General features: G+C 34.1%; 1 protein-coding gene across 5 annotated transcripts; it reads left to right on the forward strand.

Annotated features, from left to right (window-relative positions):
* Nucleotides 1-1735: 1735 nt before the first annotated feature.
* On the forward strand, nucleotides 1736-14713 carry LOC142628177 (uncharacterized). Of its 5 annotated transcripts, none has more exons than XM_075802211.1 (9): nucleotides 1736-2063; nucleotides 2179-2876; nucleotides 3619-3718; nucleotides 10541-10597; nucleotides 11262-11379; nucleotides 11831-11919; nucleotides 13810-13871; nucleotides 13994-14090; nucleotides 14433-14713. In XM_075802211.1, the coding sequence occupies exons 2-8, from the start codon at nucleotides 2521-2523 to the stop codon at nucleotides 14088-14090; spliced, it is 879 nt and encodes a 292-aa protein (XP_075658326.1). In that variant the 5' UTR covers nucleotides 1736-2063; nucleotides 2179-2520; the 3' UTR covers nucleotides 14433-14713. The 5 variants fall into 5 exon arrangements, with proteins under 5 accessions (XP_075658326.1, XP_075658328.1, XP_075658323.1 ...); XM_075802213.1 differs by having other exon boundaries at nucleotides 11837-11919; nucleotides 14355-14713; XM_075802208.1 differs by lacking the exon at nucleotides 1736-2063 and having other exon boundaries at nucleotides 14355-14713.
* The last annotated feature ends 2307 nt before the right edge of the window (nucleotides 14714-17020 follow it).

Genomic DNA, 17020 nt, shown 5'->3' on the forward strand with positions numbered 1-17020 from the left:
AACAAGTTTAGGTGAGTTTTAGTTAGCTCAACTAGTAAAGTTTCTGATGGTTGAATAAGCGATTAAGGGTTCAATTCTTGCCTATACCAAAAACTAATTGGCGTCTTGGTCTGATGATAAAGAGTATCATTAGAAACGGACGCCATATGTTGAAACTCTCTTAAAAAAAAAAAAAAAGTTTAGACTCAACTCTTTAAATGTGCGTTTGAATTGACATTTTTCACTGTTTTTTTTTTTGGGACTAAAAGGTGATTTATTGATTTATTTATTTATCTAAAAAAATGGATAAAAAATACTAGGGTAAATTCCACAAACCACCATTGAAGTTTGTGATAATACTAATTAAGTCCAAAAAATTTTAAAACCTACCAATTTCATCCTAAAAAGACAATTTTGTCCCTGAACTTAAAAAAAAAAATGCAGCTACTTTTTTTTTATTATTTTCTCTTCTTCATCTGTCTTCTGTCTCTTTCCTCTCCCCCCCTCTTCTCTGAGTTCTCCATCTCAGAACTTTCTCTCTAATGGAACCTTAGCCACGGTGAAACCCATGACTTGGTCATCGACATCAACAACACTACCAATAAAAATTTCTTTTAAAAGCAATAGAAACCAAAAAAAAAAAAAAAAAGCAAAAATCCAAGCCAAACAACACACATGAATCCCTTTGAAGGTTCCCAATGAAATCTTCTAAAAATCCCAACAAAAATCCTAGAAAGACATGCAAAAATCCAAGCGAAACAACACATAAATCGCTTTGTAAATTCATAATGAAATTTCCTAAAAATCCCAACAAAACCCGCCCAAAAAACTAGCAAAAATCTCAGCCAAACAACACATAAATCCCTTTGTAAATTCACAATGAAATTTCCTAAAAATACCAACAAAACCCACCCAACAAACATTAACAAATAAGTTTTTTTTTTATTTTTTTTATTTTTTATTTTTTTTTATATATAAAAACATCAAACATACACTGAAAATGAAATTAAGGAAAAAAAAGAGTAAACAATGAGCATTAGAATAGATAGAGAGTACAAATAAAATCTAAATCAAACATATACTAAAAATGGAATTAAAAAAGAAGAAGAAGTAAACGATGAGTAGTAGAAGAGATCGATACTTTTTGTAAATTTAAAAAAGAAGAAGAAGAGATAGATAGTACAAATAAAATCCAAATAAAACATATACTAAAATTGAAATAAGTGAGTTCTAGTTAGCTCAACTGGTAAAGTCTCAAATATTTGAATAAGAGATTTGGAGTTCAATTTTCGCTTACACAAAAAATTAATTAGTCTGATGATAAAGAGTATCATTAAGAGCAGACGTAGGATAAAATTCTCTTGAAAAAAGAAATAAAGAAAGACTGTACGAGTACACCCATTATCTCTTATCTTGTATAAAAAAACAAGAATCAAATAAAGTAAAATAAAAGTGGTAAAACCAAAAAAAAAAAAAAAAAAAAAAAGAGAAATAAAGAAAAGAGAAAGAAATAAAAATAGTAGGTATAGTTAAAAAACAAATGAATGAATGAGCAAAGAAAGCAAAGCAAAAAGGAAAGGTGGAGAGTCCACAATAATTGGCATCAAATGCTTATTGGGATTCGCACTGTTGCTGAATTCCAAGATCTGCTGCAATAATAAAGTTTTTGTATATTTTATTACTATTTTAGACTTTTTTTTGTTGTTAGCAGCAGCAGTAGTGTTGTATAATAAAAAAAACAACGGGGGGGATTCTCAAATGAAACCTTTTATGGTTCCGCTTTCTTTTGTTTCAGCAATCTCTTTGTCTCAGCAATCTCCTCTTTACTTTACTTTACTTTACTACTGTCTATTACTACTACTACTTAATTAATTAGTGAGTAGTGGGAATGACACAGAAGCAGTAGTTGTAGAACTGGAAAGAAAGAAAGAAAGAAAAGCTATTACTATTACTATATAACTATGACCATAAGCTGTAGACTGTAGAGTAGAAGTGAGAGGAAAACCCCAAAAAAAAAAAAAAAAAAAAAAAAAAAAAGGCTCAACAGCCAATTAGGTCTTCGTCGGAAAGTTGCACCCAAAAAGGTAGCGCCTCCTCTTTCTCTCTCTTACTCTCTTACCACCATTTGTATTATATTATTATTATTATTATTATTATTATATATATTGCTTATTCTTTGCCATTTGTTTTTCCTTTCAGAACTTCTTCGCTTCTATAGCTCTAATAAACCAAGACGACTAGAGATGCTTCAGCTGAGTTGAGCTTTAGGGTTTTTGGAGTTATGGAGTGTGGAATTTTGAGTAATTTACAGGTTTCTTGGTGAGGAATTATGGACGACAAGATTCTGGGAATTTCATGAATTTTTGAGTTGAGGCAATAAAAAAAAATATAAAATTTTCAATTTGGGTACCAAATTTTATTTGAGGTTTTTCTAGGGTAGCGATGTGAAAGAAGTTGAAAAGAGTGGAAAAGATTTTTGGGGAAAAAAAAAAAAGTGGAAGTGGAAGTGGAAGTGGAAGGGGGAGGTGGGCGGGGTTGTTTATGGAAGAAGCGATGGGTTCTAGTATGAATCGGGAAGTTGGTGCGGCGGCGATTTCATTTCAGTGTGATTCGGGGTCAATGAATAGCAGCAACAGTTCTGAAATGATTCAGATAGGGAATTACTTTGTGATGAACACTAATAACACTAATACTACCAGTGGTGGAAACATGCTCTTTTCTTCTTCTGGGAATTCTTCTAACAATCATCCCCTCATCACTCACCACCACCACCCATTACCTTCGTCTCTTCTTCTCGATTCTGTGCCCGGCCTCGGCCTCGGCCTCAAACACGACACCGGTTTGGCTGTCGAGTGGTCCCTTGAGGAACAGTACAAATTGGAGCAAGGCCTTGAAAAGTATCTTATTCATAACCCCCCCTCATCCTCTTCTTCTTTTTACTTCTGTTTTTTTTGGGTTCATATACATGTTTATAGTTGTAGGACTTGATTAGCAAACTGTATACTTGTCTTGTCTCTGCTTTTTTTATCTCTTGCTATTTTACTTCGTGCTGTTCTGGTTCTCTATTTGCTGCTGATTTTTTTCTTCTTCTATATTTGGAACTGTTCCTTTCGTAATTTTGAGGGGGATTGATCTCATGAACTTGTTGAATCCTTGTACTTTGTAGTCTTTGATTTGGATGTTTTTAAGTTTACAGATGACATACACACGATTTGTTCAATATTTGGCAAAAGCTTCAAACATGATAACTTTTATTCTTGTGGAATGAATTTGCAAGCTCAGTTATTATCCTATATTCATTATACATTTTTTTTTCTCTCATTTGTGCCGTAAAATTCTGGGAATTCATCACATCGATTTTTTTTTTTTCATAGCTTCAATTCTAGCTTAAGATGTTGTAAAGTCTTGCTCTTTGCCAATTTTATGAACATTTTTTAGATTTTTTTTTATGCTTGAAATATTAATATTGGGTAAGCTCTGCTATGGTCACTTTGTTTCTATACATCTGTTGGATACTTGTCATAGTAACTTCTTTAAATTTGGCATCTTTTGAACTTCTTCCAGTTCTATATCTTTGTTTTTACTTTCTCCATATTTTGGTGTTTGATATTCATTATTGTTGGTGGTTTAACTCTACAGATTTGCTGATGAACCTAGTATAATGAGGTATATTAAAATTGCCGCCACATTGCGGGACAAAACCGTTCGTGATGTTGCTTTGAGGTGTAGGTGGATGACGGTAAGCTCTTCATTACATTAATTTGTCTTAAGTATTGATAGGTAATATTTGCATCTTTGCTATGTATGTATATAACTTTGGGTGCTTCTATGATATGAGTGTGTTATTTTCTCCTATCATCATATGCAATCATGTGGTTGGTTCTCCAGAGTCCATTCAACTATAAGTTTTTAGTAAAAGGAACTATTCAGTGAGAGTCAAGAATTATGAAATTTAATGGGCTACAGTCACTCCACACCCTTCCTCATCTTGTAATACATGTTGACCTACAAGTCACTTGTCTCCTAGTAACCACATTTATGCTTCAGATCCATTTATAATGTTTTAAGTTTGAACTTTAAGCTATAATCCACTAATCCTTTAGTATTATTTGTTCACACTTAAAACCAAATGATTAAGAACTATAGTGACCAATGATGAATCTACTCTTGTTTGTTCATGATTTTCCATGTGGATAATAATTGAGGGCATGTTGCTCTTAGCTTTAATCATTTTTGAACCATGCATGTGATGCAGTCAGCTAGAAACCAATTTCGTTTTATTTATTGGGTTTTATTTGAGTTTAGTAATTTGGTTTGGGCTTAGTTATTGAGGCCCAAGGAGTCCAACTCGTAGTGTGAGGTTAGTATTAGTCATATAGTTTGTGCAATTAGGAATGCACAAAAAATTGAGAACACAAAAAAAAACCTAACATTAAGTGAAATATTCCAATAGGCACTCTGAGGGGGCCGATAGAGTGCCTATCAGCATTCCCATGGCAGAATGGTCCCCAATTTTCTATGGCAGCTCCTTACTCCCATGCACGTGATTCAACCCTAAGATGGTAGTTTGGAGTTCATTTGGATGAGATAACAAGAGTTGCACATGTTAGGGTTAGTCAGTTACGAGGATATATACCAGTTTGAGTTAGTTAGGGATGAAGCACATGTATCACATTAATCATTTGTAAATCCTTTTGAACACATGTAGAATTAGTAAGCCAATGATATTGAGCCATGTGGGCCAATTAGAATAAGGCGGATGATGCATAATTAAATGTTTGTATTTGTAACACTCATTTAGGACATTGAAAGATGAATAATACACTTTTGTGCTTAGACTAGTGATCAGTCTTTCTTGGAGGGAGAGGCTCTCTCAAAGTAGTTTCATTTAGAGAAGGTGACCTTTTCAACCACTAATCTTCATGCAATCCATTCATTCAAGAATCGTCATCAAACACTTGCACCATCCTAATTCCTTGGCCACACTCATATTCCCTAAGGCCTAAATACCTAAACCTAGCCTTCAACCCATCAAGCATTTGTATCCCAAGATTCACTTGTAACTGAAACCTTAAAATCCTTTAAACCCAAAAATTCCACTTTTCTATATCAAGATTCCAATTAAATCTTAACCCCTAGGGGTTCACTCAAGTGGTCAGGGCCTTGGGCTTGGTGGTATGCTCTATCTAAGTCTAAGGTTCAAATTCCCTTAGAGTGCAAAAAATTTCTAGGGGCCACTTCCCATTGGCGAAGCCGATGACTTACTTGATTTGTGTGATGTGGGCGTGTTACATGGGTCTAGGGTTTAACGGGGTAAAAAGACACAATGCTCTGCACGGTCTTTGGGGTTCCTCGTCATCAAAAAGATTCCACTTAAATCTCCTTAAGAACAACAACCCCCAATTGTGTTCTTATCAAAAGTTATTATAGTAGCTATCCCCAATGGTCAAAGGTACAATTTTACAACTTGCCAACATGATTTCAAGCCACCAAAGTCCATTGACACCATCATCATCCATTTAGACAAGGTTCCAGGAACTTTGTTTGGCCTTGATAAGTTGAAAAAAACCATGACCATCCTTATGAAGGATCGTTAAGGACCACAACGAGAAATCATAGTCGAGGAAACTCATGCACTCAATGCCTAAAGCCGATCAAGATCATGTTTTTTAAGTTCCATTCCTTATTAGATTTACAAGGCCTGCTGATTCTTTCATTACTATCACACCCTGATGCACCAAAGAATCTTCATGGCCTTATTTTATATGGAGGGAGAAGCTTTAGTGTGGTTCCAAGATGTGGAAAACATAGGCTTATTGATGGAATGGGGAATTTTTGAAGATGCCATGCAAACTCAATTCACATCCACAATCTATGACGATCGATGGAAGGGCTTAATAGACCAAGATAGACATTGACGGTGGCCAATTACTTGGAAATTTGAATTTCTATCCAATTGGATCAAGGTCCTTAAGAGGGGCACAAGTTGAGTTGCTTCTTACGGGGCCTAAATGATGAAATTTGCCTACCCCCATTCAGATTGTCTTGCCAAGACGAGGAGTATACCCTATGCGACAAGAAGGTGACTCTCTCAAAGTAGTCTCAATTGGAGAAGGTGAGACTAAGGGTGTGTTTGGATACCGCTTATTTTGCTGAAACTAAAAAATTATTGCTAAAAGTACTGTAGATAAAGGTAAAAGTTAGTTAAAATAGTACAATGAGGCTCATAAATAGTGCAAAAAAGTGCAGTGTGCTTATGAATAGTAGCAAAAATAAGCTGAATAGTGAAATAATTTTAATTTTTAATCCTAATTCAAACGCACACCAAGGGTGTGTTTGAATACAACTTATTTTGCTGAAAAATGAAAACAAAAAACTGAAGACACTATAACAAAATAATTTTTAAATGTGTAAATAGTGCCGTAGGACCCATTTATAATGAAAGTTTTGTTGAAAAAAGAGGTTTGTGGGTTCCGTGAACAGTATATGAGACCCACTGGATAAGCCACCATAGCCACAAAACGTGCTTCTCAAAAAAAAAAAAAAAAAAAAAGAAGAAAAAACATAGACGCAGAAAAGTACTATCCTAATGCACACTAAGACAAACATTGACGGTGGCCAAGTACAAGGCACAATTTGAATTTCAATCCAACCAGATCGAGGGTCTTTCAGATGGGCACAAATTGAGTTGCTTCTTAAGTTGCCTAAATGATGAAATCCACCAACCCATTCAGATCATCTTGCCAAGATGGGGAGTAGACTACCCTCTGTGGCAAGAAGGTGACCCGCTCAAAGTAGTCTCAAATGGAGGAGGTGACTCTCTCAAAGAAGTTACAACTCTTTTTAGAACTCATCATCTTCATGCGTTCCATTCTTTAGACAATGCTGAATGGCATTGTTGAATGGCAGTATTGTAAATATATAGAAAACTGTGGACCCACTGAAGTGACAAGACACCTTATTTTCTTTCTCTCTCTGGCTGACTTTTTTTCTTCTCTCTCTCTCTCTCTCTTGCACTGTTATTCTTTTTTCTTCCTCTTTTTTTTTTTTTCCTCTTTCTCTTGTGCCACGCTCTCTTCTTCTTCTCTTTCTCTTTTTCCCTCTTTCTCTCTTGCACGCTGTCTTCTTCTTTTTTTGCCTCTTTCTCCCTTGCACGCTTTCTTCTTCTTCTTTCCTTTTTTTTTGCCATCTTTCAGCTAATGACTCTCTCATCAATTTTCATATTTGGTGCGTTGGGTTGTTTTATGGGTTTTGTAAATTGGAATCTTGTGAACTATTTTGAATTTCTTTTGCAAATTTGAGTGTTAGTGTGTTTAGATCGGAAGGAAAATAGAAGGCCAAACCCACTGTTGGGTCCTGTAACGCAAAGAGGGAGAGAGGGGGGAAGAAGAGGGAGAGAGGGAGCTGGCTATGGCTAACTAGAATGCGTGGGAATTTCTCTCTCCTTAAATTAAAAACATTGCTTTTGTCAGAAAAGTTTCCAATTCTTTCTAAAAACACATACACATACCAAATACACAATTATGCTTTTTCACATTTTAAAATATGTTATTTGAAATATAGTACCAAAAACATTTTTTGCATTATGAGTACTTTAAATATGTATTCTCACAACACTTTTTAAACCACAGTTTTCACAACACTTTTTAAATAACTATTTTCACATTATTTTGAACAACAATACTTAAAAGCCGCTACCAAACAGGCCCATAGTCATCTATTTTATGAATGTAATGCTTTCTTTTCAAAGGAGAGAAGAATAAATGTTCTAAAGTATTCAAAGTCCGTGAAGCTTTGTTTGAAGTTTGTGTGATACAACTTGCTTTGTTTGAGGTTTGTGTGATACAACCTTCTCTAAGCTCAAATGACATCTCTTCTCTTTGTAAGGCTCCAACGGTCAAGGCCTTGGGCTTGGTGGTATGCACCCTCTATGTCTAAGGTTCAAATAACCTTGGTGGAAACAATTTCTTGGGGCCATGTCTCATTGCTGACCCGAGTGATGTGAGCGCATTACATGGGTCTAGGGTTTAACTAGGCAAAAAGACATGATGGTCGGCACAGTCTTTGAGGTTCCTCGTCAGTGTTGTTAAAAGCGCGTAGAGGGCACAGGCCTTGGGCCTTTTGCCCTCTAAAGCGAGGCACCCTCACAAAAGTGTGCCTTAGGCGCTTTTTAGAGCCTTTTTATTAAGCGCAAAGTGTGCTTTTTTGAGCTTTTTATAAATTTAAAAAAAAAATCATGATTTGATTTTTAGCCATTAGATCTAAAATATGTTTGAAATGAGCCATTGATTTAATATATAAAAACTAATAGTGTGGTGTGCTACCATAAACCTAAGTCTACCTCTTTAGATATTTTAGACTTTTTGGATCACGACCACACAAACAAACACTCAAGTCAAACAATTATGATGGTCCCTTGCTTAATGAGGATGATGATTATGTAGATTAGGATTGCATTGCATATTTGCATTAATTTTGTTAGGCAAAGATAACATTACTTAACATTCTAGTCTTTTTAGCCTTTGCCTTTCTAGTTCTATACTTCTATTTTGATTCTATGATCATTGTATTGACCATTAATAATTTTTTTTAAATTTATTATTATTTTTTTATAAAATTTGCGCTTCACATTGATCAGGCGCACACTTGCGCTTTGTGCCTAGGCTCCAGGAGGCCTTTGGGCTTAAGTGTGCTCAACGCTTTTAACAACATTGTTCCTCGTCGTCAAAAGGGACCAAACTGGAGAGTGAGGTCATGTGTTCAAGATCAACAGACTGTGTGTATAACTTACCAATCGGGAAAAATATAAACATTAGTTCTTAAATGAAGAGTAAAGTGGAGAATAAGGTTGTAAATTAAAAAACCATAAGTTACATGCAGAGTGTACTAATAAAAGGGAGGGGGGGGGGGGAGGAACTGTTGGATCTTAAACCAAAGTAAAATTTTGATATTGATTAGTTATACCAGCTCTATTATTACAATATGTTTTCCCTTAGGTATCTAGTGCAAAAGTTCTCACTTTTGCAGGGCTTGGAAGACGTAATCAGTAGGCAGCCTGACCCTCCCCTCTCCCCCAAATTTGATATTTTGTTATTATTTTTTTCAGGAAAAAGGAAACCACAAAATCATGACACTCAAAATAAAATATATATGAAAATTTGAAAGACATCATGTTCATGAGTATTCATTCTGTTTGCTTCAATTTCACCCCTAAACAAGGCACTAATTTAGTTTTCCTGGATTCAAGGGATCACATTATCCTCCCCCACCCCACCCCTCTCCACCTCACTTCTTCTTCTTGTTTTTTTTTTTTTTTTTTCCAGGGAAAAGGAAACCACAAACAACGTGACACTCAAAATAAAATATATATGAAAATTGGGAAGACACCATGTTCAAAACAGGGTATTGATTTTGTTTGCTTCAATTTCAACCAAACAAAGCACTAATTTAGTTTTCTTCTCTCTGTTTTTTTTTTTAAAACAATTAATTAGTGGTTTGATGGCATAGTAGTACTAAATATTTAGTGGTTTTATATTAAGGGTCCATTTATTGTAGAAATTGTCAACTTATTTTTATCATTAGCTTATGTACAGTTTTTAAAAGCCTAACTTTTTCTAGGTACAGTTGTACTTTTACATATTTTATTTTTTTAGACAAAATAAGCTCATTCAAAACACATACTCAAAATATTTTACTTACCATTATTCAAAAGTTTACTTATTTTGCACTTTGCAATTCGCACCTAGGGTCCATAAATCTTTGTGCTTAAGTGTGTTTGCACTTTTAACAGCACTGTTTGGGAGTTAGCATTTGCTGAGATTGTGTTTGGTTTTTAATGCTCTTACTTCCCTTTAGTTTGAGGTTTGGTCCTTTTACTTGACTGAGAAAATCTATATGTGCTGGTCTTCTTGGAAGCGCATGTATTGTGTGAAGTTCCCCCAGGACGTTTCAATTTTATGTGTACAGCAAGGCCATTACTGGCCAACCATCTTGTCCAATTTCTTTTTTTATATGCTAATAGATTCCAGGCCTGCCAGAAACATGGACCAGTGCAGCATGTTCTAGCTTCAGAATTGCAAAATTTTTTGGCAATTGAGAATCTTTGGAAGAGACCGTGAGACAATAGATCACTAGTTAGTACATTTTACTCTGGCAGGTGGGGTTCGTTGCCTGTAGGTTTTACGGCTAGATATGAGTCCAAAGGGCTCTTCTCCGGAATGGTTCCCTACGATAAAATAAAGTCATGTCATAGGTTAGGAGGGAATAGCCATTTGATGGATTTTCTTGTTAAACAAGCCATATGAGATAGATTATGACATCAAAAGGCATGATGATGTTTGGTCATGTGTCCTTAGCCAGCATTTCTAAAAGAAACTTTTCAGTGTCTGCTGCTCCTGTTCAAATGTTAGCATAGAGCTATAGAATTTTTTTTTTTTTTTGGCATTTATCTGTACTTTGTGATTATTGAAAACCTTTGAGTATTATGGGTTTGTTCTAATTGTGCATAATATTACTGCATTCTGTTTTTCTGTCTTAAAATTACACATAAAACCTTTTGCAGAGAAAGCGAAGAAAACCTGAAGAACATAATGTGGGAAAAAAGGTGAATAATCGAAAGGTATGTTAGTGCATATTGATGTAAGTTGTGTATTTTTTTATTTTAAGTATCTGTTATATTCTGAACATAATCTTAAGTTATTTTTACTAAAGGTCTTCAATGTAAATTAGAATTGATTCTTATCATTGAAATTAATGCCACTTTCAAGATTGAACCTTTTCTTATCCTAATATCAATCTTGCCTTGCCCTAATGTCTTTAACTTGGCCTTTTGTAACCCACTCTGCCAATCTGCATTGCCAATCACTGTTTCTTACATTATATACAAGATTTGCATATATCCTGTTACCAATTAACTTATATGTGCTTTCTCTTCCCGGCCACACCCCCCCCCCCCCCCCCAAAAAAAAGATTTCTATTTTTCCTGTTGCAAACTTTTGATAGTATCAACGTGATTGCAGTTTCATCTGATGAAAAAGACTTTTCTCATGGTCGCATGCAGTATATATTCATAGCTAGGTTTATGCTACTAATAGCTAATATATAATTATGTATTGTTACTGAACTAGTGATAAAAGTTCACATATGGTGAACTTAATTTTATTACAACTCAACTTAAATATGAAGCAATAGATGCATTCTATTTTAATTTATTGAATCAATTAATGTCTTTAGGATCTAATGTTGATAGAGGAACCAGTATTCTAAAGATCATGCTTCTTCAGGATAAGCTGGTGGAGTCATCCTCAAAGATCAATATACATTCAGCTCCGCCTCTGAACATTGCTGCATATTCCATTATGATGCACCATATGGATCAGAATGAGCGTATGCCTTATGAAGGTTAGTGTTGTTAATATGATATTTATTTGATAATAATTTTTTTGTCTTCCTATTATTAATACTTAAAATGATTCAGTTGCCTATTCCTGTTAGTTTTACTTCTATGTACCGTCTATATTCTTTTATCATTGCACATTCCAGACTATTGCATGAGCAGTTAAGTATTATGCAAAATGAAGTGATTGCTGTAGAAACAAAGACCTCGTTGGGAGCAATGCACCTATTCAAAAATAATATGAATTTCTCACTATTCACTCAGTTTCTGGGCCATAATCATTATGTAAGAGAGAAGATTAAGTGGTTGAAGGTGTAGCATTGGAACTGCTATGAATTTCTCACTTTCCTCTACAGTTGCACAGTTGTATTGTCATCACAGTTTGTTTATTTATTTATATGTTTTGTTGGTTGCAGCTTGGCCAGTTTTTACTGAAGTTATATTTTTCTTTGGTAGTTGCAGGAATAAGTGGCCCAACAAAGCTTCTCTTGGAACAGAATGCTCAAGTTTTTAACCAAATTGCTGCTAATCTTTCTGCATACAAGGTGAATTCCTAATTCCCTAGTTTGAATAAAGAAAAATCCTTATACCCTTATTTCCATGGTGGTTCTTTTTTTAGTGAATTTGCAAAGGATGTTGATACAAACAATAAAATATTAGTTGTAGGGAAAGAAATGGGGGATGTATTCTAACTTTCTTATTGTTATGTCAAATTGACATACCCCCTTTTTTGGCATTTTACCTACCTGTTGATTAGTTACATTGATTCAGTATTCGAAACAAATCTGCTTTAGCTATTTAAAAGACCCCTGAAGGGATGCAAGAGTACTAGCTCTCATTGTGCAGTCCATAGGTTTAAAGTGCCTATGATTGACCAATATGACAGCTTGGGTATGGTAAAAATGTAACATTGCCAATGCAAAGAATGACAACACATAAAATTATGCTGATTCTGTGTACCTGCCATTTAATAGCCTTCCCCTGAGGGATCATCTGTGTTCGCTTATTAGTATCTTAATTGATTTCAATCTTATAATAATTTATTTAAAAAAAAAAGGGGGGGGGGGGGGAGGGAGATAGAGAGAGATTCTTGTGTCTGCTTATCTGTTCTACAAATTGCAATTAGCTGATTCTATTAGCTTTTGATGGAACACCATAAACCCATGTGCTCAAAAGTTCGGATTATCTTGTTCTTATGCTCAACTCAGTGATCCAACCTGTCAAACCATGTTTTCCAGCAATGAGATGCAATAGATGGTCATACTTTAGCCTAATGAAAGTTTAGTAGAAGGAAATTTAGGTAATTATTAGTAGAATGAAAATATTTCCTAACCACCATGCTTAAGAAATTTGAATGATGACATTAGATTGTATATTATATCTCTATTTAATTAACCAATTTAGCTTAGCAGTTTAAGCGCACTCAACTCAACGATACAACAATATGTTTTGAGTGATATGCCCAGATATGTATCAAACATTAGTTTGTAGATATTGAATTTATGGACATAAAGCTTCTCTGTCCTTTTACATCCAAAACAATTTTTGCTCTTGTGAGTGTGTGTATGAAGATGGATTCTGGACACAGAAAAATAAAATCTAGAATTTAAGAATTATTTGTACATACATCATTAGAGGAGCAAAGTTTTGCATGGTAATATTAGACAGCCTGACCTTTTCTTTCACCTATTCTTTATTGATTTAGCTTCTGTTAGGATGAAATGAAAATTAGTTACTATGCAATTGCCATTCATTTGTTCTTACTTAACTTCTGATTCTTTAATTTGAGAACTAGCATGCTGATTATGGCACAAATTGAAAAACTCTTGTACCTTGTTGGCTAAGATGGCCTTTTTTCTATTGTTTTCCTTGTGAGTTAGAGGAATCACTTTTTTTTTTTTTTAGTTTTCCTAAGTAGGTTCCCGGTCCCTAAATGTCGGAGCATCAGAGGATACTAAAACAGCTTGATTTTCCCTCCCTTACTATGCACTATTTAAGATATTGGCTGAATTATACTTTTCATCCCTTAAATTTGGTTCAAGTTCGATTTTTGTTCCTCAAATTTAAAAGGTTACAATTTCATCCCTGAAAAGTTTTTGAATCATCACTTTCATTCTTCCATGTAAGAATGAAATTTATTCCTTAACACCCCCCCCCCCCCCCAAAAAAAAAGAAAGAAATTTGTACTTATATAAAATGGATTCTTTTTATATTTTTAATGAAATTACATCTTGTTAAATTTGAGGGACAAAAATCAAACTCGGCCCAAATTTCGGGGATGCACAGTGCATTTTTAGCCCTTTTTTTTTCTCCATAGTTTTTGCTGTGTGTACATCTCATTTATATTAGTTTTTGCCTTATCTTCTCAATATTAGTCAGATAATAATAATTGCAGTTTTGTAGCTATCAAAATAATTTTATACTTCTATGAACAGTTGGAGGATAACATCAATCTATTCTGTCGGACGAGAACCAACATTTCTGCTATCCTAAATGAGTATGTGGATACTCTTTTTTTATCTTAATTTTAACAAAATCTATGTTTCATGTCCTGATTTGTATATGGGTTTGGCGTTAAGAGTTCACTTTATGTGAATAATGCTTTTTCAATCTTTGCAGCATGAGAGATATGCCTGGCATTATGAGTCATATGCCACCACTGCCTGTATGCATAAATGAGGATCTTGCAAATAGTATTTTGCCTAATACAATTTAGGTAAGCTCTTACGTGAGTTAACTCAATTTGCATACTCTGATTGTTTCTGAGAGAGAGAGAGAGAGAGAGGAAGAGGCTTTCCACTTGTGTGGGTGGAACATTCTCTTTTCATATGAACTATTATTCTGGACTTCTGACCTCTATTTAAATTGTGTGCAAATGATTATATAACTTCAAGCTTTCATTTTCCTCACTATGATGTCCTTCCTTACTATTCTTCTGTTAGAGGTTATTTATATATTTTATGTTTTTATCTTTGTTCAGTGCTCTGATGGCTGAATAGATATGCGCAAAATATAGACATACAAGATTGATTGTTTCCTTTTTTGCCAATTCAAGCAGACAAATCAATGATGCTGCTGTAGGACTTCCTTAATGTCTGAACTCACCAGTGTACAAGTTCTTTTCCTTTACCAGGAAGCCGAGTTGCATACATTTTGGTGTGACTTCCACTTGAGGAGCCTAGCTTAGTTAAGAACCCCACCTGCCTCTTCAATTTTGGGCTTCTACATGTCTTTTGATTTAGTGCTTCCTGGTTTGTTGTGTTTTCTCTCTGAAGGCAGAACTTGTACTGTTATTGTTGTATAAATAAAATTATTTTGTGCAAAAAAAAAAAAAAAAAAGTGATATACAAGTATAGTTTGAGATGGAAGGCACTCCATTATTTTCTAATCTTGATTATTAGTTGTACCACTTATGTTGTGGACTCCCATGTTTCGATTTTTTAATACGCTGGTTCTGACTTTGATTGAAGATCCTAAATTTTAGTTCTAGGTATTAGCTCTGGTAGGAATATTTTGGATCAAGTTCAATCATATTCTAGAGATTTACGAAGTACATTGTATGCTCGATCTGTGGGAGTACCGAATATCAGGATCATAGTTTTCATGTAAATGTCCTATAGCTGAGCATTATTGGTAGCATGTGCATGATAACTACAGGGCAAGTTGATTTACATTATTGAGTGGTTCGAGTTGGTCAAGAAACTTATCTGAATGGCCATGAAACATTGGTGAAAATTCTTTGACATATATATCAATATTTTTTTCTTTTTCAAATTGCGAATATACACACACATATTAATAAGATATTTCCTAATCCTTATGGTATAATTGAATGTGTTTTTCTTAAACGTCCAACAGGATGAATGAGATGCGAAAATTGTTATTGATGGCGCTATTGGTAGTAACATGATTCCTTGGAAGATTGCAAATATTATTTAACATTTTTTTACAATTTAACATTTTTCACACTCTAAAATTTTAGAATTTGGATTTTACTCTAGAACCAAACTATACCCTTAAAATTTGAGAGTGTTTGAATTTTATACCCTGAAATTTCATAATTTTGATTTAATCCTTAAAGATTTATTCTGCTTGCATTAGCAGCCTCTCCATCTATATTTTTTATTAAGCTCTATATAAACTTATTACGTGTGTTTAATTTGTCCAATAAAATGACGTCGCATAATTTTTGTAGCCTAAAAAAAATTTAAATAATTAAAAATGATATGACATAATAAAAATGATGTGACAGTATTTTATTGGATGAATTAAACAAGTGTGACAAAGTTTATGCGGTAGTTAATGGAAAATATGAATGAAGGGGCTACTAATGCAAACAAAATAGAAATTTAGATGGTAAAATCTAATTTTAAAATTTCAAAGTGTAAAATCTAAACCCCCAAACTTTAAGGGGGTAATTCGCAATTTAGACTAAAAAAAAATATTGTAGAACAACAATGGACTAATAGGGCCAAAATGGGCAAATGCCATTTTCATGCAAAAAAAAAAAAAAAACAGCATTATGCCTTATTTCCCAAATTAATTAGGGAAATGTCTCTCGTTTTAAACTCGATTTTCTCAAAATCGAGTTAAGCCTTATAGCGACGTTTTAAGGAGCCTATATCGACGTTTTAAGGAGCCTATAGCGGCGTTTTGGAGCTCGAGCTTTATGAAATCGAGTTATAGGTTAAAAAAAAGAAAAGAAAAACTTGCATGGAACTCGAGTTACAAAACGCCGCTATAGGCCCTTAAAACGTCGCTATATGGCTCCAGAAATATATATATATATATATATATATATATATATATATATATTTTAACTCGATTTTAAGAAAATCGAGTTTCAAAAGAGGGACATTTTCTTAATTAGTTTGAAAAATGAGACATTTGCCCATTTTTTTTTGCGTGAAATGAACATTTGCCCATTTTCGCTTGACTAATAGGTCAAACTTTGGTCAAATATCCTATGAAGAGATTCGCGAGGGCTGGAAGTATTGATGCCGAAAAAGTAATCACAACTTACCCCTGATTTGCAAGGCCCAACCCTGATTAGGGAAAGAAAGGGATAAATAAAGAACGGTAAGGTGGGGTGGATTATTCAATGGTCTTTCCATGATGATATATGTGTGAGAATTTAGATCTCGTGAGCCCATTATACATGAAATTGGCAATACATGTCTATTAGGCTTTAGATTGGCAATATTCGTGACAATGTAAAATTTAATAACTCAATAAAAGGCAGTTCAAGTGTTCAAGATCAAAGTGTGTCAAGTAGCTCAATAAGTTCGTTCTATCCATATTTCAATAAGAATTGATTGAGGCTTGATTAATCAAGATTCAGAATTTGACAGATCCTTGATCGATGTTCAATCGATTGAGATAAAGTCTTTGACAGTTACTCAAATGATACTAAATTGATCAAGAGTCGTAGATTCAATGACACACACACACACACATATATATAGACACACACAGTAGCCTCATGACACTTATAATAAGTGAATTAAACTTTTCACTTATTTCAATTTGAGATTTACACATTTTTTCAAAAAAATTATACATTTAGAACCACTAATATGACCAAAAGTATCATAAGACTAGCTCTAAAAAATGAACACCAAAATAACATTGAAATATGTTTAGTTA

This window comes from Castanea sativa, chromosome 3 (assembly GCF_040712315.1).
Source record: "Castanea sativa cultivar Marrone di Chiusa Pesio chromosome 3, ASM4071231v1".
Classification (NCBI taxonomy): domain Eukaryota; kingdom Viridiplantae; phylum Streptophyta; class Magnoliopsida; order Fagales; family Fagaceae; genus Castanea; species Castanea sativa.